The sequence below is a fragment of the Martes martes genome, assembly GCF_963455335.1.
Source record: "Martes martes genome assembly, chromosome: 18".
Classification (NCBI taxonomy): domain Eukaryota; kingdom Metazoa; phylum Chordata; class Mammalia; order Carnivora; family Mustelidae; genus Martes; species Martes martes.
The window spans coordinates 34,214,823-34,242,262 of NC_137906.1; the positions used below are offsets into that span (position 1 = coordinate 34,214,823).

Consider the following 27,440-nt stretch of genomic DNA (forward strand, 5'->3'; position numbering starts at 1 on the left):
AGAGCAGCTCCTGTCTTACTGGCTGGAGGTGCCAGTTGCACGTGCACAAGGTATTAAAGTAAACACAGGATATTAGTCTAGAGTCTGCTCGCTTTGCGTCTGTGGAGTGTGGATCACACTGGGCTGAGAGATGAGGTGGGGTCTGTAGAGAGAACAGGAGGCTGAGGCCTTCCCAGGCATCCCTGGATTGGGCAAGTCCCTGACTAACGTGGCACGGTGAAGCCTGGTTCTGCAGTGAGATTTTAGCCCCTGCCTCCAATGCCCCTACCTGCGAGGCCGCCAGGCAGCCTCTGACCATCTGGACATGCACGACGCCTCCAGAGCTAACCCTCTGCTCTGGAAAACCAGCTAGAGAGGGCCCATGGCCCCGACCAGCCCCCACCCCATGCACCGACCTTCCTGGAGATGTCTCTCAGCTTCCGGAAGAAGTCGTCAGACGCGTGGTTGTCTCCGCCCTCTGACTGGATGGGCTCCACGATGATCCCGGCCACCGTCTTCTTCTTTTTCCGGTACTTCACAATCAGATCTTCTACCTGCATTCCCGGGGGCAAGCAACAATGGTTGCCTAGTAGGGCAACCTACTAGGATGGGCAGGTGGTCTCCCCCTCCCCCCGGAAGTGATGCCAGACACGCGTTCATGTGCACTTCTGATGAAGATGGCGGCAGCCATTCAGAGCCGCTCGTGTGGGCGGGGATGCGCCCTACTTGGGCCTGGTGCTAGCACCTGCGGGGGAGAAACTAAGGACTCGGGCCACAGACGGACTGAATGAGACCACCCAGCACAGGCCCCGGCATATGGGAAGGAGTTGCTGTCCCCGCCACAAGTACGAATCTATGGCCACTGTATCGTTAGCGTGATACTGGTAGGAGAGTCCTTTCTGTGCAGAATCTCAGATACAAAACGGTGATTTCTAGAAAAACTCCCATTACCTATGTAGCTAAATATTTCTGTTGCATGGGGCTGTACGAGACTCCATTCCCGTCTCTTTTCTTTACCACGAAGTACTCAGTACCTAGCACCTTGCTTCACACGCAGTCCGTGTTAATAATTAACTGATCGAAAAGGATGACATGTCTAAGGGGCAAAGCAGCCTCAAACCAGTCTCATTTGAGCTCAGATTCCAAGCATGGAGACTTTCCAGTGTCTTTTCCCCAGCAAAGACTCCTTCCAGGGTCTAACACGGAACCTAATACGCAGAACAGATCGAAGGAGGGCTGCTGGTTACGGCAGAGGTGCGGCATCAGGGCTGTCCGTCCTCAGTCCCTCCCCTGCCCCTTGCTGCAACCCCAGAGCAGCGCTAGGACTTGGGAGCGAGCTGAAAAGCGGTAGACGACAGGGTCCTAGGCGTCCACTTTTTCCGTGGGCTGCCCCGTATTCTCAGAAAGCCTCTCTTGTTTCGGAGTCAGCGAAGCTTACCCCCAAAGAAACTTAAACGATACCAGAATCAGTACCAGAAACAGGGTGATGGATGCCAGGAGGCAAAATCAAGGTGTCCCGTTCTTTTTCCTGGTGCGGAACACGCGGGTCACAAGGCCTCTTTGTCCCCACGTCCCTCCCAGGGACCGCCACGCAGGTCCCAGACAACCTCTGTGTGCCCCTCCCCAAGGGGAAGGAGACGGGGCAGCGTTACCTCTTCGAGACAGCGCGCTTCTTCCTGCTGGTTCTCTTTCACAAAATCTTCCAAAGGGTATTTCAGCCGTGGGAACGGTGCAATGGGCCAGTCGAAGGAAGGGATGTCGATCTTGTGAATAGCTTTGGAGTGCGTGGTGGCTAAGCATCCTAGGCCAGCAAAACACAAGGCAGTTGGGCTTGGGGAAGTAGGAGGAACAGTCTTTGAAAAGCAGATCATGGGCAATTCAGGCCATGTCTTCCAACCCCCAGGGAAACCTGCTGCCTGGAGTTCCTGTGATACCCTGATGCTGAAGCAGAACCTGTGTGTGTGCACGCGCGGGCCTGTGTGTACGCACGCTTTCCTTCCTGATTCACTGCAGACTCAGCACAGGCTTTGAAGGCACGGAGTCAGGGTGTGAATCCTGGCTGTGCCACTGGCTGGTCCTGGCATGTTCCTTCCTTGCCAAGCCCTGATCTCCACATCTGCAAAGTGGGACTAACAGCCCCCGCTCTGCAGCGAACAGTGTGGAGTTAGTGAGATACTACGTGAAAACGGCCAAGGTGGGATCTAAGGCGACTGTCACTGTGGTTGCTGCTGTTAATCGTAGTCTAACTGCCACCAGGGGCTCACACCAGGCCCTCCTTACCCATGGTCCTCCCGTGGAATGCGCCCATGAAGGAGAGGATGCTGTACTCGGGGCAGCCGGGGGCCTAGGACCAGAAAACAGTGGCGGTCAGTCACAGTCTTAGGGCTGGGGGATCGTACTGTTGACCCCACACACCCAGAAGAACACACATGTCTATCAGAAGAACCCGAGTCCGCTCTCAGGACCAAGCGAAGACTGAGTCCTAAGGTCTACACCCGGCCCACAGATGTTCAAGTAAAAATGTTTTCCATCAAGAGATTTCACGTAACTATCTAAACTTCTGGCTTCTTACAAGCTCTGCATCATCTGGGCCCATTTTCCTCCCGTGGCCACAGCAGGTGACTAAGGCCTAAAGGCTGGGCGGACAGGTTGCCCCAGGGCCCAACACCTGCCTTAGGCTGCTGGGCTTTTGAGTTTTGAGCTCGAACTGTGACCTGACTGCTCTGGCTTCCGCTGCTCTGGTGGGCCAGGTATCTCCCGGGACACAAGGCTGGGCGGGGCATCTCACTGCAAGTCTCTGGGCCTTGGGAAGGGGTCTGCGGGCTGGGGCCAGAGTGGCAGCCTCTTCCTAGGAGGAGGCTGCCCCGCGCTCAGGAGGGTTGCAGGAAGTCCCCCACGGATGGCACAGCGGCCTCGTTTCCAAGCAGGCCAGACGCATTTCCAGCTACTTCAGGCAGACTGCTAGGGACCCAGAGTTGCTGGGAGGCTCACATCCCATTTTCTCGGGCTAGCTGATCTCCTCGGGGTCCCTGACAGCCCCGGCGAAGAGCACCAACCCTCCTTCCCCATCCCCCAAATTCTGGACTACCCTTCCTGTCACTTTCCTTGATTGTCCCCGATGCCGCCACTAAACATGAGCAACGGGACCTACAAATGTGACAGAGCAGGATGTCCATGGGGGTCAGGTGAGAAGGGGGGGAGGTACGACCCACTGTTTTTAAAGACGCCAGAAGGAAAAAGAAAGTGCTTAAGTTTATGGAGGTTTGTGTGAACACAGAGACAGAGATGGGTTAGGGGAGAAACATTTAAGGAAGCATGAAAAGAAATTAAAAGCAATCTTTCCACCCAGAGGTAACCCACTGTAAACATATTAGCGGGATTTCTTCCAGTAATCTCCTGTGTATTTACTTACATGGTTGACAGCACAGGGTCTGTGCAATTTGCCTTCCACTGTTCTCACTAAATTACAGCATGTGTGTCTCCAGGCCGAGAGAAACCCTTTGTGACTGTTTCTGCAGAATCTTGTGGATGTATGCAGGGGGTCATTGAATTCAGTGGCTCTTGTTTTTTTGTTTTTTTGTAAGAGCAGCAGACACTTCTGTCTAAGTCACTGAATGGGGGAGGGCAGGCCTGCTCTGGTTGAAGCTGGCTGGGAACTTGCGATCTACCCCCCTGTTTCTCCCTGTGCCTCACGCCTCACCTCTGACACTGGCCTCCTTGGCACCTCTGTGGACCACTGGGGTTCCATTTCCCTTTCCCCATATATATAGCTGGTTCTCAATCTCTCCTGGCTATCAAGACTATAACCTCCAATGGGGTGAACACCCTTGTATGTACCTCTGTGCTGACATTTTGGATGATTCTGGAGAGTATATTAAAGGCTCCTCAGACAGTCAAATTCTGTCCTGGGAAACTGATGCGTGCCGATCAGGAAGGGTGCCACTCAGTCTTGACACCAGAGGAATGGACCAGGGAGTGGGAATGCTTGGGAACCCCTTGGTAGGGATGTGATGTCTGTGTCCCTCCCAAATATCCATGTAGAAACCCTCACTCCCCCGCCCCCGAAATGTGATGGTGTTTGGAGGAAGGACCTTTGGGAGGTGATCAGGGTCGGATGAGATCAAAGGGCTGGGCCCTGGTGATGGGGTCGGTGCCCTTAGAGGAAGAGATCCCAGAGTGCCTGCTCTCTCCTGGACATGTGAGGACACAGTGAGAAGGCACCGTCCACAGGCCATGCAGAGGGCCTAGCCCAGGGAATGGAACCGACCTTGACCTTGGACGCCAGCCTCCTGAACTGTGGGAACATACTCTGTTGTATAAACTGCCTAGTCTGTGTGTGGGATTTTGTTACGGGTGCCGAGCTGCGTGGGATGCCTCCTCCCTGAGAGGGCCAGGATCTGTGAGCCGCACGAGCTGGAGGGGCCAGGGCAGAAGGGCGCGCTGGGCTCACCTGGTTAATCATGCACGTCTCCAGCTCCTCTTTGGAGAAACCCGTCTGACCCCTCTCCTTGTTCTGACAACACACAACAGACAATCTCAGAGACTCTCCGGGGAAGGAGGGCCTTCCCCACTGTACGCAGACCCATGTGCGGTTCGGGTCCCGAGCAAGGGCTTTCTCCCGGCTGATCACACACGCTGACTGGTCCCCCTCTGCACTAACGCTTGAGACTGCATTGAGTTTGCAGCAGCGTGAGGGGCGGAACACACAGGAGTGTCACTGTGCTGTCAGCAACGACGGAGAGCTGCTGAGATGGGGTATGTGATGCCAAGGAAAACCGGCGTAGTGACATCGGGTAAGCTGGGTCTTCCCACCCCACCCTCCGACCCCCCGTGGGATGCTTGGGAAGCCCTGTCCAGGCAGAGGCCCTCTCCGGATTTTAACCGTGGGCACTGGCGGTCAGTACTCCGGCCAGGTGGGAAGCACAGATGGACAAGGGGTGAGTGTGTGGCTGGAGACTGGGGAGCCTGTGTGTGCACGCGTGTGTGTGCATGCATGCGCGTGCAAATGCTCATGCCCCAAACCTCACCCGGTACCACATGAAGATTGTCTTAAAGGCATTTTCGTTGGAGCAGGAGCCGCAGGACATGGTGATAAGCTGGGACATGCCTTTGGGAGCCACCTGCAGGGAAAGAAACAGTTGTGGCCTTGGCTCCATGATTCCCACTGGCCCTAGCTGGTGCTGAGCCTCCATAGGGGCCCACGCTGGGCACTGGGGGCTCTGGGGTGCTGGGAGGGATCCAGGAACGTCCCAAGCTTAGCAGGACTGGGAGAAAGGGAACAGGAAAGCCTGGAAGCTGGAGGGCAGGAAGGAAAAAGCCACAAAGAAAAGCCCAGACCATCCTGCCCAGTGCACCCGCCATCCCCTTAGATGCCCACATATTATAAGTGGGAAGCTGAGGTTCAGAATGACTTTAATTGGGGCGCCTGGGTAGCTCAGTAGGTTAAGCCTCTGCCTTCGGCTCAGGTCATGATCTTAGGGTCCTGGGATCAAGCCCCGCATCGGGCTCTCTGCTCAGTGGGGAGCCTGCTTCCCCCTCTCTCTCTGCCTGCTTGTGATCTCTCTCTCTCTCTGTGTCAAATAAATAAATAAAATCTTAAAAAAAAAAAAAGAATGACTTTAATTGTAACTACTAAAACTGAAATGTCGGGGGGGGGTGAATAACACGCAAAACTCTGAACAATTATTAATTTTCCCTGCTTCCTTTTTCAGGCATACAAGGGATCCCTTCTTTCGTTTAAAAGGAAAGTCAGAAATGCTGCTCATGAAAAAAACCAGCAGAAGAGCAGGACTGAAGTAGGCACACCCCATCCTCAAAGGGGTGGCTCTCGATTCTTTCCTCCCGCAGCTGGTACCCCCTGAAAGAGATGGAACTGCCCCCCAGGGGGCCTGGAAGGCAGAGGCAGGTCCCAGCAGGGGTGGGCAGTTCCCGAGAACTCACCGAGAGCAAGGACTCCCGCAGCTTCTCCACAAAGTTCTCCGGAGGAAGGATTCCAAGGGCAGGTCTGTTGATGAATGTGCTCTGCAAAAAGGCGGGAGACAGCCAGTGACTTCTCAGCCCTGACCCCGCTCCCCGCCGACCAAAGACCAACTGAGAGCTTCTCACAGTGGGTGTGTTTGGATCGGTGTTCGCTAGGTGCCGGGAACGGCCCACTTCTGGAGAAATCCACTAGGATTGCTCTAGGTGTAAAAAGATACCGTCATATTTCCTGGTTGTAATATTGCACTGTAGTTCTAGAAGATGCTACCATTGGGGGAAGCCGGGAGGAGGTACACTGCGTACTGTTTTTTGCTAACTTCCTGTGAATTATAATTAAGTCACAATTTTATAATTTTATAATTAACTATCATTATGATTTTTAAAACCCACCCATCATCATGGCTAAAAAACAGTGGACGCTAGCGAGTACTGGGCAAGGGTGCAGAGCCACTAGGACCCTCATTCACAGCTGGTGGGAAGGTACCCGGATGCAGCCACCTTCGGAGGCAGCATGGCCCTTTCCTACAATGCTGAAAACACACACGCGCCATCAGCCAGCAGCTCCTCTCCTAGGTAGTTACCTAAGTGAAACGAAAGCGCACATCCACACGAGGACATGAGCGTACGTGAATGTGTTCGGTGGCTCTTATGTTTATTTGCTAAAACCTGGAAAGGACCCACACGTCCCTTGGCTGCGGTAGGGAAAGTCAAGTGATACCTGCACGCCATGGGAATCCGCTCAGCCCTAGAAGGAACCATCTACCGACACGCGCCCTAACACGGAGGGACATAGAAGAGTCTCAAAGTGACCGTGTTGAGCAAGAGATCCCAGAATCAGGGAGGTACGCACCACATGGTCCCCTCCATAGGACATTCTGGAAAAGGCAAAATCAGGGGGATACACAGTGGCACGCGGTTACCAGGGGCTGGGGTGGGACAGGCTGCACATGGGCTGGGGAAGTATCTGGGCACCAAAGTGTCCTGTGTCTGCACTTTTAAATTCTCTTAAAACAGCTTCTGGCCTAAGGGACAGTCCCACACTCAGGGGGCTGCCTTCTTTAAGAGAACCAGCCCCTCCCCGCCTGATGGCTCCGAAACACAGGTGTGCCCACTAGCTGCCACGCAACGGGGTTGGAGGCACGTGCCAGGGCAAGGGTCCCAAATCTCCCCACAGGCTGGTCTGCAGAGACTTGCTTTAAAGTGAGGATAAAGGAGAGCATTTAATTCTGGAAAGACGCCGACCATGGGAGAAGTTTCGACCATGCGGGATGAGGCTGTGTGCTTGGATGGAGGAAGCCTAGAGCCCTCTCCCCCCGGAAGTCCAGAGTGCCCTGGGCAGGGGTCGGGAAGGGTCCAGGGAGGGCCTGCACAATGGGGAAACCTCGAGGTTGCCAGGAGGTGCCAGGAGGATTTAAAAAGGTGGTTTTAAAAAGGGATTGGGCTAAGTGCAATGTGGCGTCCTGGATGGGATCCTGGAAGCAAAATAGGGACATTATTGGGGAAAGCGGAGGACTCTGAACGGGGTCTGCACTACGTAACGTGCCCGTGTTAATTTCTTCGTTTGATGTGGTGCTGCGGGGAGGGAGGGAGGTGTTGGCACTGGGAGAACGCGGTGAAAGGCAGGTGAGAGCTGTCTCCACCTCGTCTGCACATCTGAAGCTAGTCTGCTGTCACATCGCCTAGTTAAAAGCAGGGGGAATGACGGGGCCTGGGGACTGCTCAGGTTCCTCTCTCTCAGACATCATCAGTGCCATAATCTCAGCGCAAATCCACATGGCGCCATCGCTGGAGAGGGAGGCCTCCTGGTGGCCTCGGGATTCAGCTTGGACTGCCAGAAATAGGGGCAGATTCTGTTATTATTTTTTTTCCTGTTATTTCTTCTGCTTTGTGACCACATGGGTGAGTCTAGGGCAAGTAGCGGGGGATGCTAACCCTCCTCACTGTAGTGTTGGGGAAACTGAGGACCAGAGGGGTCAAGCAACCTGATGCAAATCACACAGACAGGAAGGGGCAGAAGCACGACTCAGATCAGGCGTCCATCCTTTGCCCGACACTGCAGGCAGACTCCACCCAAAAATGTTAATACAGGATACAAGTTTGCATGGCGCAACCCAGAGACGTGGGCTGGCCTGTAATGCCCCTGGAGGGGCATCTTCTTTTAGCTCTGAGCTGTTCATGGGGCTCCTAAGAAATCAAGCACATCGTGAGATCAGGGTTGAGGCGAGCTGCCATGGCTCTTAGTCGGAGGAGCGGCTCACGGAGGGGACAGCCGCGCTGGCTGGCAGCTTGACTGCCTATCTGGGACCAGGGAGGATGTGGGGGTGGTGTTCTTGTTCAACAAAGCGTGACATTAAGAACAGAAGATTATCTGGGACACGGGGTAGCAGAATCAAATGAGGATAGGTTTCTAGAACCTTACTGCCAGACTCAGCCGCCGTAAAGTGCGGTGTGAACAGAATGGGCTTTGGTTTAAGTGGCTGTGCGACCTGAGGCACAGGCTAAACCTCTCTGGTCTTCAGAGTCCTTCTCCGCCCGAACAGGGACTCCTCCCTTGGTGCCTGCAAGGGGCCAGTGAGACCGCTGAGCGTGCAATGCGGCAGCAGCTCAGTCGAGATGACCGGTCAGGCAGACAGGCCCGGGGGTCACGGCGGAGGGATGTGTCTGCGCTGAGCAACTCAGTGCTCCCAAGTGTGGCGGACGTGAGGCCGCTCCCGCTACTCAGGGCAATGACTGTGCACTGACCATGGCCCTGGTGCCATAGAAGTTGGAACCGGAACCCAGAAAGCGGATCCAGGGGCCACGGCTTTGTTTTCTGCTGCCACATGAAGTCATGATACTGGAATTTGAGGGTGATGTGGTTAGGGTACAAAAGGGTGGATTGGCTCCTTCGTAGGACTTCAACGACCTGCCAAGAACCTGCCCTTGAACGGCAAAGGAGCATAATCACCAGCTGAGTGCATCTGCAGCCAAGAACTTGAAGACCCAGCATGCCAGCCAGTGGCCCCCTACCCTGGTGCCCCAGGTGTTCCCCCTGCTCCCCCACCCTGACTGAGCCGATGGCAGTTGCCACTTCTCTAAGACTGTGCCGGGGGCTCCTTTCCCTTGGCTGAACCCAGACTTCTGCAGGACAGTGTCAGCACAGACTGACGTCCAGACGGACGCAGACCGGGACCTCACCCGCACCCAGAACAGCGCCCAGCATGCAGGAGGGATTCAATCAGTAACTGATGATTGAACGAAAGTCAAGAAATAAGGCTAAAGAAGCAGGAGTCAGACCACCAAGGGCTTTGCATCTGAAGGAGGGGAACTGGGGTGCAGCCCAGAGGCAGGGGGTACGGGAAAGAGTTCAGTGCAGGGCACAGCGTGGAGGAGGTGAGTGTGGGCCTGCTGGGGTGGGGGGGCCGGTGGAGAGGGGCTGCCCGGGACATGCACGGCCGGGGCTGGTCCTGACAGGGGGAGGGGTGAGAGGCAAGAAGCGCGCAGCAGGAAGGGAGGATGAGGCCAAGTCTCCCGGGTTCCCGGCAGAGATGGGTGGGGGCAGGGCACGTGAAATCACGTGTTTTCAGGGATGATTCTGCCTCCGGAGGCAGCTGACACCGCAAATGTGTGTGACATGTTTGTTGACACATTTTTTTCAGCACCAACTGCCGAGGCATCTGGGATCTGCACAACGTTTCGAAACAAAGCCAGGCTTTGAATGTAAACATCCCCATGGAGCCTCCCAAACGGGCCTGCCAGGCACCTTCAGGGGCCGCCCATTTCCGCTCCAGGGGCCCCGGAGCTTGGCGACAAGCAGGGGTGGACGTGTCCTGGAGCCCCTGCCTGCGGCGCAGAGCCATGTCTAAGGGGGGACATGCCCTTCCTTCCTGTTACCTTCAACGCTGGGTTAAAAGAGACAAGACTTCAAGCCCTGGGGGTCGGTTCCCAACGTGCCTGTCTGCCCCTCCTCCTCTGCCTGGCTTACATCTCTCTTTGGAAGTCACACTCCCCGTGTCACTGAGCAGAACGAAAGCCCCGCAGGGACACCGGGTGTGGGTGAGGACGTGGAGCGACCGGAACTCGCACGCCACTGTTGGGAGGGACGGGCCGGCAGCACGGCCAGCCAGCGGTGGCCGGCCGCAAGGCACGCGTGCTCCAGTGTTCCCCGGCTTCTTCAGAGGGAACGATCCAATGGCCCAGCAGCCGTAGGACGGGCCTGTTCATTGCAGTGGACGCACACGGGGGAAGGCGATAAAGTCCTGGACACGGCCGACCTGTGGCTACACACAAGGACGAACCCGCAGCCGGACTTGGAGGGAAACAAGTCAGGCACGATAAAGACACACACTGCAAGACCCCACGTACGTGGCCGTACAGGGTGGGAGAAGCCCACCTGTGCCGTTAGACGGGAGGGGACAGCGCCCGGCCGGGGGCATGCTGCGGGGGCCAGGTGCAAGTCACGTGTACTCAGCAGGGGTGGGAAACCTCCTCCCCCGGGCACGAGGAAAGCACAGACGTTTGCACAGTACAGGGGAGCATAGGGCAGGGGTATCGTAGGTGCTACCTTAGCCTCCAAGACGATACCACACCCTCCTCCCATCCCGCAGCGGGAAGGCATCATGCACAAAAGGGATTTTGCAGGTACGATTAAGGTTCTGAATCTGCTTAGATAGGGAGATCATTCTGGATTTTCTGGGCAGGCTGACTGCAACCACGTGAGCCCTTTGTTAAGAGCAGAAACAGAAGGCAAGCAGAGAGAACTGGCCCGGCCATGGCTGGGTTGAGGACGGAAGGACCGCACGGAAACCACAAGAATGAGGTACCAACAACCTGAAGGAGCGTAAAAGCAGATCCTGCCCCCCAACCTCCAGCTAAGAGCTGATGTCTGCTTTTCGAGGCCCTGCACAGAGGGCTCAGCTGAGCCCACCAGATCCCAGGCCCACGAAGTCTGTGCCACTATACACAGGTGTTGTTGTCAGCCTTGAAGCTGGTGGTAATTGGCCGCAGCAGCAATAGGCAACGTGGTGGCATTCTCATCGCACCACGGCAGGAACAATTAGGAAAGTAATCTGGGGCGCCTCTACCCACCGGAGCCCAGGCGGCAGTGTCTGTGGGCACGTTTGGTTCTCACAACTGAAGACAGGGATGCTCCTGGCATGGAGTGGGGAGGCCAGCAGTGTCTCTGAATGTCCTACGGTGCCCAGGACAGCCTCCCGGCAGAGAAGCACCTCTCCAGCCGGCACCGGTGCTGAGACTGACATCCGGCCTGCGTGGTTCCTAAGTCTGCATGCTGTCAGGTCCCTGCGGCTGGGCTCTGGCCGCCTGTCCTCTTTCACTCCTTGTCCTTATAGCTGCTCTCCCTCCCACCCCCTTCCCCCTCGGGGGCCCTGGAGGCACTGCTTCTCCTTCAGTCACTTCCCTGGAAGACTTCCCTGACCCACGGCCCCTCAATCCCTGAAAAGCCCAGGGCCTGTGGATTTTTTTTCCCAGCACCTCCTCCAGCTATGCAACCTTGGACAAATACTTAACCTCTCTGTGCCTCAGTGTCCTCATCTGTAGGATGGGGATGACAGCGGGCTCTACCTCATAGACTCGTCCACACTGCAGCTGTGAAGTGCTGAACGCAGTGTTTGGCCCACATTTCACACTTGAGAAATGTCAACCACTATTGCCAGCATCATTGTTTCGTGCCGACACAGTACTGTTTGCCTCGTTCTGTGGCACTTAATAGGGACGCAGTCCAACGCTTATGTGGGAGCGGGGCTCTGTGGTTTCGCTCACCAAGGCATTCCAGGTGCCTAGCGTACAGTATGTGCTCAACAAATATTTGTGGAATGAATGAATGAATGAATGGGCTGTTTCCAAAGGAAGGCTGCCCAATGACACTCAAGATCACCATGACACTGCATAACCGGGGACTCACCGCGTTTTGAGGTTGTTGGATCAGCTTCAGGAGAGCAGGGTGGCTGTAGCCTGGGGAGAGAGGGCACAGTTAGAGTCCTGGTTAGAGGCCTGCATGGTGGCCAGAGTCCCCCCTGCCCACAGCCGCCCCCACTTCCTTTCCAACCTGCCACTCCCTTCACAAAGGGCCTTGTTGTCCCTGGCAGACAAGATCCATTCCTGGGGCCCACCCAGATCTCTGGGCTCAGGATCACTTGGGCTGCTGCCAGAGATCTTTCCAAATTCTCTAGCTGATCCTGAGGCTCGGGTCTGAGCCCTACGGGGCTAGTCACACAGATGGGACAATGAATGCAAGGTTAAGGCCCAATTCAGGACCAGGGCTGGGAGTGGTCCCCCAGGCCAGTGTGACAAACTGCAGATGCGGTGCTCACCTTCCTCCCCAGGGCCACTGGGGTCCAGTCACAACACACATTTGCGCAGGGACTGAGCAAGCGAATGGTGAGGCCTGTACCTCATGACCCACGCCCCCTACTCCTTCATGCAGGCTGCGTCCCAGAGTTTCACTGCATCGACCATCCAAGCTGAGCCTGAGGTTGCAGGATAGGGCCTAGGATACCCCTAGACTCAGCAACTGGTCTTCTATGAATTTGCCCTACACACGCGTACAATGAGCAACGCACGCGCATCTTAACTGTGACGCTCCGGTGTCTCCCGACATCCATCAGGGGCCATAACGAACAGAAAGCCCGCCGTGCACAGCGGATGCTCAGGCAGGGGGGTCTTTTATCATAGAGCCCGAGTGTCCCGGGTTCAAGGCCTGTACTTCCGGTTTCTGTTCATCGTTCCCAATCCTGGCAATGACTCCCACAGGAAGGCCAAGTCTGTGGGAGCCTCAGAGGTCAGAAGACCAGATAGGAAGCCCCTCCGAGGCAGTCGCCAAGTGCTGCCCTCAGTAGAGAGTAGTTGAACGAATGAATGACATGGAGATCCAGCGACATAGGCGGGAGCCCAGCACTGTCTCAGGAGAGAGAGACCAGGCAGTGGATCTTGGCACAGGAAACAGACCCTGGAAGGAAATTCCTGGTCTCCAACTATCGGAATTTTTACCATGCATACCTTGTACCTATTTTTGTTAAGACAATTCATTTTTAGTTTAAATGCACTTTTTTTTTTAATTTTTTAAGATTTTATTTTTTTTTTAAGTAATCTCTACACCCAACGTGGGGCTTGAACCTTCAACCCTGAGATCGAGGGTCCCATGCTCCACAGGCTGAGCCAGCCAGGAGCCCTTAAATGCACTCACTTGGAAGGGAGACTAGCACCACTGTGGGGAGAGGTCTGCCCAAGGCTCAGGGCCTGGGGCCCGCTGGGCTCCGCGGGAGGCTAGCAAGTTCAGAGGGGTGGTGAGCCCCTGGTGCCACCCTGGGGAGACGTTCTCCTCTGCAGCATCAGAGTGAACGGACCTGAAGAGCCTTGTGGTTTCACCACCCGCTTGGAGGAGGGTGGGCTGGTGTGTGTGTGTTGGGGGTGGTGATCTGGGGGCCCAAGGGGACAGAGCTGTGAGCAGCCTCCCTGCCCTCTCACCCAACTTGCAGGCGTGTTGGGCCCAAGGCTGCAGGGTGCTCGTTACTCAAGGAAAGAACACTCTGTGGGGTTTTTCCAACTGCATTTTAGCCAGAGGTCTTTTGGCTCTGGTCCTTTATCACGCTGCCTGGGTGTTTATGACTTTGCTGCCTCAGTAGATAAGCCAGTTCAGGAAAATCTTATTAAACCACAGATGCGGCTTGTCTCATCGACTTCAGAGGGAGAGACGGACGAGAGCAAAGCTGGTTCCTCTGATCGGAGAAATCCACACCTGGGGTTTTAACGCTGTGGGACTCTGCCCTGCAGGCCAGGGCAGGACCGGGCAGCCGTCTGTGAGGCTGCCATCCCACCAGTAAGCTTAGGAGGCAGAGGGCCTTTGCTTCAAACCCTTGGACTCCCTGGACATGCGGGACAAATTCTGTGACGTCTTGAAACCCGGCCCCCATGGGTAAGCTGGAGGTGACGTCGTAAGACCGGCAGTCACAGGACTGTGGTGGAGGTCTAATGGGATAGTGTGTAAGGTGTGTAATATGCCAGGCCTATGGCAAACTCTCAGCAGTTACCAGTTAGAAAAAGTCATCTCAAAGACTACAGAGAGGGGGGGAAAGGTGCCCAGAGAAGACCTGTCAGGACTCCCTGTGCTTTCTCAACTTCTGCTGGCCTGATGCCCCACACCCCTACATATTTGTTGGCTGCCTGGGGATGAGAACTGAGGGAGGCCTGGGGACTCTGGGGGCGGGAGGACAGGGAGTTAGCTGGGAAGAGAAGGGCCTGCGGCCTCTGGTAGTTACACGGTAGAGGTAGGATCTGACCCTAAGAACTCCAGACCTGGCCCTTTCACTCCAACCCGGAATGTGGACGGCGTTGTGTAAATCAAAGAACCCGAAATGTCTTCAGAGGCCAGTGTGTCTGAATGACGGGCTTCCCAAAAGGAATGAGTCACCTTACTGTCTAATTGCATCTTAATGGGAAATAAATAGGGACTGGCATCGTGCACGAAGGGACAGGCTTCACTAGATGAGATGCTCAGCCCACAGACCACTGAATGCAGCAGTGACCGCATGTCTGAGTCAGCCCTACCCATCCCACTGTCCTCCACAACCTCCTCCAGCAGTGAGCCACGCTCTGCATGTCCCGGAGGTAAGCGTGGTGAGGCACATGCTACTGGTGACCCCACTGCTCACCTTGACTGGGCAGGCCACCCCTCTCCCAGCTGCCTGTGGGGGGCCGGTCACAGCTCCAGTCATCTCTTTCTCTAGAAAACTGCCCTTGGTCCTTTGCCCAAGAGATGAGCCATGTCCTTCCTGATGGCAACTGAGAGGCAATGACTAACTGGCACTGGGGTCCAAAAAGGCCAGCCTCCTTGATGCTGTCTGAGACCCACTCTGGGGTGCAAGCCATACCCCAGAGCCCCCTGTGGGATCAGGCTATGGCTAGTCTCTGGCTGAGACCTCATCCTTCTTAGCCTTTCCTTGTCTCCCCTGTCTCCCAAGAGTGTGCCCGTGAAAAGCAACTTGCACAGAACCCCTGCCTCAGACTCTTCTACGAGACCTACCCTAAGGCAGCTGACATTAAAGGCTAGGGTCCCACAGACCTGGGTCCACGTTTTGGCCATGCTTCCTCTGCAAGCCACGTCACCTCTCTGAGCTTTGCTTATCTATCTACAAAATGGGGGTGTTCATACCTACTCACCCTGTGGGGTTTCAAGGAAGAGTCGATGAGAGAAGAAAAGATACATAAAGTTCCTATAACAGAACCCCTACTAATGACTTGCTGCTTTTCTCTGCCCTTAAGGGAAGTGTCTGGCAGCACACAGGGATGTGGGTACTGGAAGGAGCATTAAAGTCTGGACCACCATGACTAACGAGAGAGAAGGTACCCCCATATGAGGGCAGATTTCCCAGCTCTTACCTATGGGGACAGAGGAAATCTGGGAGTACAGGTCCAGCATCCGGTTGCCATCCACATCGACCAGGTAATTGCCTCGGCTCTCCTCATAATTGCAGAAAAAGTGCACAGCCTCTGCATTCTTGGGGAAAGCAGAGACTGATTCAGGGTCACTGCATTCTCCTAGATTCTCCATCTTTCGGGGTGAACTTGAACTGGTGAAGTAAACCATGTCCTGCCCATTCTATGGTCACACAGAGGGTATCTGTGGGTGCTTACATGTATGGCTTGCTTTATAGCAGTTTACTAAGCTGAAATTTGTATTTTATGAATTTTTCTGTATGTATTTTATATATCACAACAACAAAAGGTTCAGAAATAAATCGGAAGAAGATTCTGATGTTAGGATGATGGTAAGCCTTAGAGCAACCATGAGGAAAACTAAAAAATGTGTAGTAATTATGAAAGAAATGAAAGTGGCCCACTAAAAGATACTCGCTTAAAGCAAAAAAAAAAATGTATATATATATACATATATATGTGTGTGTGTGTATGTGTATGTGCGTGTGTATATATATATATGTGTGTGCGCATATATATATATATATATATGAGAGACATATAGAGAACAAGGAGTAAAATGGAAGATATAAGAATATCAATAATAAGATTAACTGTGCATTAAACAACCCAAACAAAAAATCAGAAACTATCAGACTGGATAAAAAGATGCTGTCTCCATGAGACATACTTTCAGTTCAAGAATACAAATAGGTTGTAGGTAAAAGGATGGAAAAAGATACATGATTCTTAGCAGCAATCCTAAGAACACAGAAATGCTTTATATTAATCGGGCAAAGTCAACTGTAAAACAAACAAAAATGTTTCTAGGGGTGAAGTCCACTAAAAAGATACAATTATAAACATGTAAGTACCTGATAACAGAGCCCCAAAGTACACAAAGCAAAAATGGGCATAACTGAAGAAAAATATAAGAGCAGAGCTGCCGCTCTAATAGTTGGCTTTCAATAGTGGACAGAACCACCGGGTAGAAGATTAACAAGGAAGTAAGACCTGAACAATGCTCCGAAGCAACAGATCCCACAAACACTTACGAAACGTTCCACCCCACAGTGGTAGAGCACAAACTCTCCTTAAGTGCACGCGGAACATTTCCCAGGACAGACCACACAAAAGCCTCAGTAGAATTTAAAAGGACTGAAATCACACAAAGCGTGTTTCCCATTCACAAAAGAATGAAATTGGACATCAGTAACAGAAAGAAATTTGGGGAGTTCCCCAAAATGTGGAAACTAAATAACACATAAATAATAAATGAGTCAAAAAAAGAAATCATAAGGGAAATTTCGGTGCGGGGGGGGTGGGCAGGTTTAGAACAAAGACATTTGCTTTTTTTTTTTTTTTTAAAGAGCTGGCACAGCCTAAGGTTTGTGTCCCTCAGTGAAGTCATAACAGAGGAGGAGTGGAGGGAATGTCAGCTCATGCTCACTTACCTGAATTATATTCAGCTGTTTCATTAACTCCTGCAGGCAAGAAGAGCAAAGCGTTAGGGCAAGGACACACTCTTGCTAAAGAAGTTTCAAGTCTTTCATGTCTTCCCAAGTCTTGGGGCTTTCCCCTCACCCTTACGCCAATAACTTCATAGTTAATTAGTTAGCAATATTATAATTATTTAAAAATTGCTTCATATAAATAGTTGGCAGAAACCATTCCTGCCAGTTACATTACCAGTGCAACAGAGATTTAGAAACTTGGAAGGGTAAAAGTACAATAAAATATTTCACAAAAATGTTTAAGCTAAAGGTGTTTATGTAATAGTGCTTGTAAAAGCATAGATTCCTTTTCTTTAAAGTAGGGTCCACAGCCAGTGACCTTGAGATCAAGTCCTGAGCCGAGCTCAAGAGTCGAATGCTCAAGGGACTGAGGCACACAGGCACCCTGGTTCCCTTTCCACTAGGGAAAAAGAGGCTTTAACACCCTGTTCGAAAAAATAAAACCAACTGAAAACATAAACTTGCAGATCAAAGAACCATGTGTCATTATAATGGGAACACTCCAAAAACCACTTGTCCAAGTCTATATAGAAACTGGGAATTATAAATTGTGAATTGGGAACTAATTGCTTTACTACTACACAGATTTAATGTCTAAAAATAATCCAACGTAGAATCAACCAAGCAAGTAGTGTCATGAAATTATTTACTTCCACATAACAATAGAAACTAATATTAATCACAAGCATATAAAAAAATCATCCCAGGTATTTCGCCACTGTGAAATGAAACTCCACCCCACCCCCTGGAATGTGTACTATGCAGGTTGTGTAGCATCTTTGAGGAGAGGCGCAACCCTCCCTCATCAGACTCATCTTGTGCCTCTTCCGTCTCACACAGTAACATCTACCCCAGGGATTTGGAGCAACGCAGTGTGTCTCACAGGCCACGTCCTGTCTCCCTGCACACCTCTCCACGCTCCATTCCCCTTGTCTACAACAGAATAACACACTCCTCTGGTGAACTCTTCCTTTTTATCCTTCAAGGTCAAGATCAAGGGCCTTTGCTGTCCCTGCCCTGTGCCATCGAGCATTGCCATGTTCTTCCACCTCGGCTGGATGCTCTGCCCCAGACCTTCACTCTGGACTCAAAGCAAGCCATCTGACCTCCTTTGGCCAAGAGAATCAGGTAGTAGACCACCGTGGAGCCTAGATCTTAAAGAGACCCATTACGCGCTCTCCTCTGCCATTGCCATGAGGACGAGCCCAGCCCCGCTTGCTGGAGGATGAGAGAGACACATGGAGCAGAGCCGAGTCACTGCGGTGACTAAGACAAGCTCAGCCTAGATCAACCAGTGGCCAGTCATCCCTCAGGCATGTAGATGGGCTCCACAGAGCTGCCTAGCTAACTCCCTGTTAACCCCAGATGCATAAGCCATCTGTCTGCTACGGGGGTCCTGTGATTGTTACACAGCATTACTGTGACAACAGACAACGGACACATCTCCTCTGAGAAGGCCTCCTCCACTTGTAACGGCAGGATGGGCTAGTTTAGTGTCCCGGATCTAGCGGTAAGCTCTCTGAAAGCAGCTAAGAACACAGGTCTCCAAGCGTCACTGTGTTCTTGCCTCGTGGACGCCTTTCATTCCGTTCCTAAGAACAGCACTCAAGTGTGCTCAGCTCACCCGAGAGCGAGGCCCTGGGACTTCGGTCTTCATCAGGGGCCCATCATAATCAAATTCGACGTCAACTTTGGCCGCGGCCTGACTGATGTGTCTGGAGCCTGCAGTAAACAAAGATGATGAGAATCCCTGGTAACAATGCGTATAATGAGAATTCTGCCCTAACAGGTGCCCAGTGTCCCCAACAGATACAGGGCCAGGACCTCCACCCCATCCTAGCCAGGCCACCCCTGAATACGGAGTTTGGCCAGACCCGGGTGCCACAAAAACACGGCAGACTCCACCAGATGGGAAAGCGCAGTGCTAGTGGGGCTGCAGGCAAACAGGTGTGCTCCTGTTCTGCTGGTGTGAGTAGCAGCTAATGATGCTTTCCTGTTCCTTTCTACTAAGCAATCTCATTTCAGGATTCATCCTAAGAAAATAATGGGACAGTATACAAAAAATGCAGGTTACAAATATTTGTACTAATACTATCTTTCTACAAGAAAACAACCTAACTTTCCAACAATGGAGAGCAGCTAAACACAATATGACACAGTCCATTTCATGGAAATTTTTATTTTTTTATTTTTTGAGAGAGAGAGGGCACAAGTGGAGAGGGGCAGAGGGAGAGGGAGAGAATCTTATGCAGGCTCTATGCCCAGTGCAGAACCTGATGTGGGGCTCGATCTTACAACCCTGAGATTATGACCTGAGTTGAAATCAAGAGTTGGGCACTTAACCGACTGAGCCACCCAGTCACCCCTGGAAATTTTGAATTTTTATGGACATGGAAAGATGGACATGGTATTACTATGTGAAAGGTCAGGTTATAAAAATTATCCAGTTTTGCCAAAATTTAATTTATACCCAAACTTATATCCAAATGTCTATATAGACCAGAGTTGCTCAGCCCTTAGCACTATTGGCATTTTGGGCCAGATAATTCTGTCGTGGGGCCATCCTGAGCACTGGAGGGGGGTTAGCAGCGTCCCTGGCCCCACCCACCAGATGCCAGGAGCACCGCCCCTGGGGTTGTGCCCTTGCTTGGGACACTCAGAAATCAGAGAGGAGGGAACAATCAAACGTCTAAATTCAGGTGGTCCCCGGGGTGCCTGGGTGGCTCAGTCGGTTAAGCATCTGCCTTCAGCTCGAGTCATGATCCTGGGGTCCTGGGATCGAATCTCATGCCAGGCTCCCTGCTCAGCGGGGAGTCTGCTTCTCCCCCTGCCCCTTCCTCCCCCGCTCTCCCTCTCTCTCTCTCTCAAATAAATAAAATCTTAAAAAAAAAAAAAAAACTCTTTTAATTTTCAGGTGGTCCCCACCTACACATGTTTTTTGCTTAAAAATCAAACAAAGAAACGTTGGGGCACAAGTCATTTCCTTGAGATCCATTTCACATTTTTGCATGATAATCAATGTATAGAGGGGAGTTCCCAGGCTAGACCCACAAGGCTCGGCATGTGGCTGAGATAAAGGCAGCCTCAACCCCAGATCTTGGTCCCTGACTGAAAGAGAGCTGTGGTGAATGCAAGGTAAGTGTGGCCCAGAAATCCCTTTAAAGCCCCTGCTCATCTTTGATCTTCCTGGCACATACGTGGTGTCTGGGAAATGTTAGTTAGTTCCTCTTCCTTGAGTTGTATCAGACTAGGGAATTATGGGACACTTTGTGTAAATCATATACATGATTTCACATCAATGATTTCTCCTTGTGCAAGCTTGAGGGGTACAGCATTGTTTTTATTTTATAGGAGAGAAAACCAAAACTCAGAAGCAAAGAACGTGCTGGGCTCTGTCCTTCCCTCCCTCTCTCTGTCTCACACACATGCGCCTGCATACACACACACACACACACACACACACACACACACAGACTGCAAAGCCATACAAGAAAACACTTAAATTCATTCTTAATTTTCCATAATTGCTCTGGATATCAAAGAGGTTTTTGAATTAATTATGTAACAAAATGTAGCCCTTTGAACATGAAGTCCAGTTAAAATTCAGTGTTATTCTTATTTCAAGGCACGAAGAAGCTGGCTTTTATTGTCTTCTGTTTGATCTGAAAATGAAAAGGGAATCCCTACAGAGTTTGTTCCATTAGCTTGAGTTAAAGGTCATGGAACATATTGATGACTTCTTTTTTACATTAAACTGTTTATTTCCTCCTTGGCCAGAACTCAGGGTTACTGGTCCAGACCGATTCCAGCTAGACCTGCATAAAACAAGGACACACATTTGGATAAAAAACAATTATTAACTGCTGAGGATCCTGCTCTGTTTCCAGTAAAGAGGGGAAGTGAAAAATTCAAAATCGCAAGCTGTCCTCCAATGAGGACCCACGGGCCCGCTCTTCCTTTTTCCAGAAAGTGTGTTGACACTGTACCACAGAAGCCAGATCTCCTGGGATCTGGAAAGTGGAAATGCTGGTGCTGGAAGCAGCCCCAGTGGGAGGGCAGCTTAAAGGGTCCCGAGAGGAATGACAGGAGTGAGTGAGGACGTGTGGAGCTATGGGTATGAGGACACCAAGGCTGTGAGCAGACCCAGGGAGGGGAGTGGAGAGAGGGTGAGAACCCATCCCCCAGGGATCAGGGGCACGAGACAAGGAAGCTGAGAGCCAGGTGGCGGGCAGACGAGTCTGTATCGAGATCCACATCTGTTCCTACCATGTGCCAAGTCTTTGTGGGTGTGGACAGAGGAGGGCCAGGGCCTCTGGGCTACCACAGCCTGGTAAGTTTGCTGGCAACAGCTATCAAACACAGGAACGCGGGGCAGCTAGCACGATTCAGCCCCCACCATGTGCTAAGCAGGCCCTAGCCCCTACCCCCGGGAACTCCCATCTACGGTTTTGATTTATCCACAACCCTCGAGAGATGGTTCTCAGGTTACAGAGGAGGAGCAGAGAGGTGAGGCAACTTTCCCAAGGCCACACAGCTAGTCAGCTGCAGAGTCAGGATTTGAACCCAGGTCTAACACTCTTGCTTTTCCTACTAGATCTCATTTTTTACTTTTTGTAGAGGAAAATAACCAAATACCAATATAACAAATATTCTATTAAGTACTTCTTTTTAAAGTAGGCTCCATGCCTACCATGGGGCTTGAACTCATGACCCTGAGATTAAGAGTACACACCCTACAGACTGAGCCACCCAGGCACCCCTAATATTCTCTTAATGATGATATATAATCATGATATACAGACCACAGGAGAACACAACCAGATTTCCTTCCCTGGGATCTCTTACAACAAGTCACACGAGCAGAGATGTCCATTCATTGGGGATTTATAGGGAGCATACCCAGCAGCATCCCGAGCACTTTCCATGGATTGTCTCACTTCAGCCTCACAACCCCCTGGGAAGTAGATGTTATGACTATGCCGGTGTTACAGAAGAAGACACTGAAGCTCAGAAACTAGGCAACTAGGTTGCCCAAGGTCACACAGCTGGCAAGCGGCTAAGCTGAAAATGTGTCCCTCAGACCTCGCTTTTCCCAGAGACTATCTTTCATCTCATCTAGTGCCGGGCCCCGAAATGAAACATTTGCAGCAAAACAACTCACTTCCTTCAAAGACCAATTCCTAGAGGCACAAAGAAGCAAACCAAGTGTGAATCAATATCGACCCATCCAGCATTTTCATTCATGAATGAAGCGTCATAGCTAGGAGGCAGGCATGTGCCCCAAGATCTGAGACCCTGCATGGTAGCAGGGAGGGGTCCAGCCCAGCCCTCTGGGTCTGAGGACGATGCCTGCTACCCTCGGGTCCTTGCCAACCCAGAGTCAATGTTTAACTCCAAACTATAAAAATAGCCATCAAATGTTTTTACTGTTCTCTTGATCTTTATAGTGAGAGTAATAAACGAATGCCAGTTTCCTAAACAGCAAGGCTCTGTATGTGAGCCTGGCCAAGGTCAAGGTCAAGTTCAGTTGGAGTTGTTTGCTCTGCTTTTCTTTTAAAAAATCTTACCTTCCCTCCCCACAACTGTCCACCCTACTTATTATTATTTTTAACCAATTAAGATCTATATTCTTAACAAATATCAGGAGAATTCTCATAGTATAAATTACTATATGCTGTCCCAGAGAAGTATCATTCCCTAAAATCTATTTAAATCTGACCAACCTCCAGTAAGAACTTCAAGTGTAACCTATCATCCCATAGAGGTCCCCAGACTTGCACTTGGGGTGCACCTGGCTGGACACCCACTTCCTCCCTGGCTCTCTGGGGAAGGGAAGACTGAGGCCTCTGTGCGGGGCTGATGTGAAATTAGTTCAACTAGTGACCTTCCAAGACGGGAGGCAAAAATCTTTAGGAATCAGTTTTGCTGTTATCCTTAGCCCGTCGTCCTGTGTGTCCTGTTTGAATCCTTTCTGAGCCGTGAAAAGAGCATCACACTTCTTCCAGTGACACTTCGGGGTTTGAAAGTTTGGGTCCGTGTGGTCAGAGAGCATTGTTGTTTCGAACGATCTACAAATGCCACATACCAGGAAGCGAGTATGCCACCGACAAGGGTAATCTGCGTCACATTTAGCCTCGTGGCCTGAATATTGGCATCACATCGTCCGGTATAAACCATATTGTATGGGTGGTCATACACATAATCATGTCTTTGTGTCCTCCGTAAACCTGCGATCAGTTGTGGGACTGTAACCCACAGACACAGACCAATTTCTCCAGGTCCGCGGCCACCATCATTTTCCCCAGGATATTCCCAGTCACTGTGTGATTGTGAGTTGCAGAGATCCACACGCGGTCACCAGCATGAATGCTGTGGTATGGCAAGAGCCACTGCACACGAGGTCTCACGCACCACCTTCGTGCAAAGAACGGTTTGCTGGGGCCCTCCAGAGGCCTCCGAGCCGGAGCTGATTTTGTGCATCTCATGGTCCAGGCACGAGGCCCAACAAGGAGCTGGTCTGGGGACATCTTCCTCAGCTGTGGCAAGACAGCTGCCAGCCCGAGGGCCATGGCGTTCGAAGACCTCGAGCTGTTCGTTGTTCTTGATGTCAAAGGTGACCACAGTGCCGTTTGCCGGCCCCGAGTAGAAGACTCACCACCTGCTACGGCTCTTCCGGCTGCGGCTGCTCCCCAAGCCCTCGCGTCTTAAAGCCATTGGTGTAGCCGCCAACGGTGTGGTCACTGGAACCAGTGTAAAGGGCAACGTTCTTCCCAGAGGTTTCAGTATCGGGGGGCAGGAGGTACGGCCCCCACAGACCCCACGCACCTCTGCCTCACCCGACAGTAGCTCAGACGGTGTTCTCTGCTGCACGGGTGAGTTCCCAAGTGTCTGAACGGCACTCTTCACGGCGGCCAGGAGCCCCTCAGAGAACCTTCTGTGACTCACGCTCATCTCCGGGCCCTGAGGAAATTTGTAAGGACTTCTTCGATCCTTTCCCTGAAGAGCTCACTGTCGGAGCGCGCCGCAATCACAGGGACACCGTCCTGACAACGGGCGCCAATCCCATTTGCAGAGCTGACTTCATCACAACCACAACAACGCGTCTCTCGGGAGCTTGCTCCGCGGAGACTCAAATACCCTCTCCAGAACGACCATCTGGTTTCTCTTGCCCATTAGGAGAGTCGGTGGCCACTGCCTGGGACCAAGGAAGAGGAGTCTCTAGGACTTCTCATCTCCGACACTCTTGCCCTGGGCCAGTTCTGCTGCCGTTCCGCCTGGAGGCTGAGACTCTCCCCACTCTGGGTGACTTTCCTGCTTTTACTTCCCTTGCAGGGTGAGCAGTAAACACATCCTGTCCAGCATCCCCGTTCTCAGGAACACGGGCGACCCACGGAGCCTTCTTCCTCCTTTCTCTCCCCTCGTTCCGGCTGATGGGGGAGCGGACGCTGCCTGTGTGCTCCTGCTCCAACGCGGGTTTCTTTTTTCTTTTTTCTTTTTTTTTAAAGATATTATTTATCAGACAGAGATCACAAGTAGGCAGACAGGCAGGCAGAGAGAGAGAGGAAGGGAAGCAGGCTCGCTGCTGAGCAGAGAGCCCGATGCGCGGCTCGATCTCAGGACCATGAGATCATGACCTGAGCCGAAGGCAGAGGCTTTAACCCACTGAGCCACCCAGGCGCCCCCCAACGGGGGTTTCTGATGCAAGCGACAATCTTGGAAAACCTGCCGTTGCCTTTAGGTGGTTCTTGACTCTTTTCATCCATGTTTGGGGGCGGGGGGCAGTGGATTGTGAAGAGGGGGCATCTCTCCTCTGTTCCTGGTGTTTTCTTGCTCTGTGGAAAGCTTCGGTCCGGCCAGGCTCCCGGGAAGCTTCGGTCAGCCCTGAGGAGGAAGATGTGGGGTGACGGCCGGCTAAGCCTGACCACTGGCACTGTTCTGTCAGCCTACGGACATTCCTCGGACGCACTGCAGGCCGCAGCCTCACGACACAGGACTCACATTCTCGCATTATCGTCTTGTTCACGAGACCTGGGTTCTCCTTTAACCTGAACGGGGCATCAGGAGCAGGAACACTGCTGCGGATTCGGAGAGCAGGGGATGTGGCTGCTCAAACGGGGACTCCTGTGGATGAGGGGGACCCGGGGCCAATCCATCCCCAGGGTCTCTCTGTGTCTAAAGCCCTGGCTGTCATTTGGCTCCACACCAGAGGCATAGCTGCCGTCTGTGTTTGCATCTGCCGAACTGGACACTGCAGGGGCTGATGATGAACTTTCTCCATCACTCTCCTGGGTGTTCTGGTTCTCTAAGGGGGCAGGGGACTCTCGAGGCTGTTCAGGTCTTTTGCCAAATGCATCACAGGCATGGTACGGTCAGAGGGTTGTTGTGTAGTATGTCACCTCTGAGTAGCAAAGTTCCAGCCCTTTGTCTTGTTCTCAGGAAGGCAGCATGCCATTTATTTATTTGCTTATTTTTTTGATAACACACTCCTGGAGGAAGATTTCAAGAACTTCACCACCCAGACGTAACAGCCTTGCTGTCTAGTCTCCCAGTCTCTGCACGCCATTTGCCAGGATAAGATTATCAGTGATGTGGGGGGTGGGCATGAAGCAATGACATTGGGAGCACTGTCACAGCCATGAGCCACCGTGTGGAGTGGCTTCATAGTGATCGGATGGGTGGAGACACCATAGCGACACTTCAGCACAGCGGGCACGGTGATGGGCTGAAGCACCCTCCTGCTCTCCCTCACTCCGGGGAAGCAGGTACCATGTTGTGAGCTGCTCTGTGGAGATGTCTGTGTGGCCCCAAATCCAGCCAGAACCACGGGAGTGAGCTTGGAAGTAGATTCCCCCCACCCCGGCTTCCACAGTGAGACCGCAGCCCTGGCTCACAGCTCAGCTATACCCTCGTATAAGACCTCGAGCCGGAGCATCCAGCTAGGCTGCCCGCCTCCCCTACAGATTCCTAATCCATGCAAATCGTGAGATACTAAATGTACATTACTTGAACCTGCTAAGTTTGGGGCTACTTGTCACAAGGCAATAACTAATAGAGTGGTTAAGGTTGCAAGTCTGGGGGCCAGCCCGGCTCTCAGTTCAAAGCCTGGTTCAGCCACTTGCTCACGCTGAGACTCTGGGAAAGTGAACCATTTTTCTGAGTCCCTCTTTCCTCTCGCAGGGGACTAAATGGATTAAAGGTTAGCTACCATTTTACAATTATTTCCTTATTGCTACTTGCCCATCAGCGGTGTAGGAGTACACATATTCCTGTATTTTTGCCAACACCGTGGTTTAGTATTTAAAAACTCCTGTCTATCTATCTACCCATCTATCAATCATCTATCCCTCTTCTGTCGTACTAGATATGTCAAAGCGATACGCCCAAAGAAAAGAAAAAAAATCTCACGGTATGGTTCTCTCCATCGCGCACAAGTTTTGCCAAAAAAAGATTCGGCTCTGGCCAAAAACATGCAGAGCTGGTCACCCTGATTGAGTCATATCCGTTCCTGGTTTTTCATCGTGCCTCCATATCTGTGCTTGTAAAATGGGAGTTAGGTCACTCCCCACCCAGTGGAAGCACAGACGAAACGAAGCGCTTTCACATGCACCCTTCCTTCTGAGCAAGAAATATGCAAAGCGGGAGGACACCAGTACCCCCCCACCCCGCCCCGCCCTTTCCCAACGCGAGATGGAGCCTCACAGTCCTGCCCACTGGTCAGGCTCGCTTGGTGAAATGGGGCCCCGTTGTAGGAGTCCTGACCTACTGCTCCTTCCTGGTTGTGAACTTGGGAAGGCTCTTCTGTCCTTGAAAACGACCTGTGAAAGCGGAGTCACGTGTGCCACCAGGCTGGGGCCCCATGGGGCCACACTCTTTTGTCCCAGAGGCGGGCACCACCCTCAGCACCAGCAGGTGCTCCACAGTACTAGCTAGGGAGGACTCCCCTCCTGCTTGGAGCACGCCATACCTGCACCATCAGTCAGGTTTGGGTTCATTTTTAATATAATAATGGGTCGGCATTAATATGCTTCTCTTATAATTGCCTAAAACAAAACCAAACCTCAAAACCTAAGTCCTCGAGGTTACGGAGATGAAGAACAAGGGGAGGCAGAAACTGTCAAAAGACCAGTGGAAACTGCATGACGTCTAAGTGGGCTGGGGGAAGTCAGGCTGGGTCCTGGATCCAGAAAGAGGTGTCAAGGGAAAAGCTGGTAAAATCCAAAGAGAAGTCTGGAGTTCAGGTAATAATAATGTACAAGGTCAGCTTCTTAGTTTTTGACAAGAGCATCCTGGTGATGCAAGATTTTAGCCGTGGGGGACACTGGGGCACAGGGGACCTCTTTGGATGATCTTACTAATTTCTCTGTACTTGTAAATCAGCCCAAATTAAATGGTTGGTTGTTTTTTGTTTGTTTGTTTGTTTTAAACAAAACCTGCTAATACTCTTGTGGGAGAGAGAACACGTCTGCTCTTTACCCCACCCAGGGTATAAACACCAGCATTCGACATGCTAACCGAGGCCACAGTCAGCACTTTGTCTTCAGAAGGCAGATGAGACCA

General features: G+C 52.1%; 1 protein-coding gene across 2 annotated transcripts in view; it reads right to left on the bottom strand.

The window, feature by feature from the left end:
* ABAT (4-aminobutyrate aminotransferase) overlaps positions 1-27,440 on the bottom strand; it is a 94,122-nt gene that overhangs the window by 20,743 nt on the left and 45,939 nt on the right. For both annotated transcript variants that reach the window (XM_080830003.1, XM_080830002.1), the window contains exons 3-12: positions 18,508-18,605; positions 16,824-16,853; positions 15,334-15,451; positions 11,861-11,910; positions 5,920-6,000; positions 5,007-5,099; positions 4,430-4,492; positions 2,260-2,323; positions 1,632-1,780; positions 396-533 (exon numbers count right to left, since the gene is read on the bottom strand). In XM_080830003.1, coding sequence (XP_080686129.1) covers positions 396-533; positions 1,632-1,780; positions 2,260-2,323; positions 4,430-4,492; positions 5,007-5,099; positions 5,920-6,000; positions 11,861-11,910; positions 15,334-15,451; positions 16,824-16,853; positions 18,508-18,605 — 884 coding nt within the window. The remainder of the gene's footprint in view (positions 1-395; positions 534-1,631; positions 1,781-2,259; positions 2,324-4,429; positions 4,493-5,006; positions 5,100-5,919; positions 6,001-11,860; positions 11,911-15,333; positions 15,452-16,823; positions 16,854-18,507; positions 18,606-27,440) is intronic.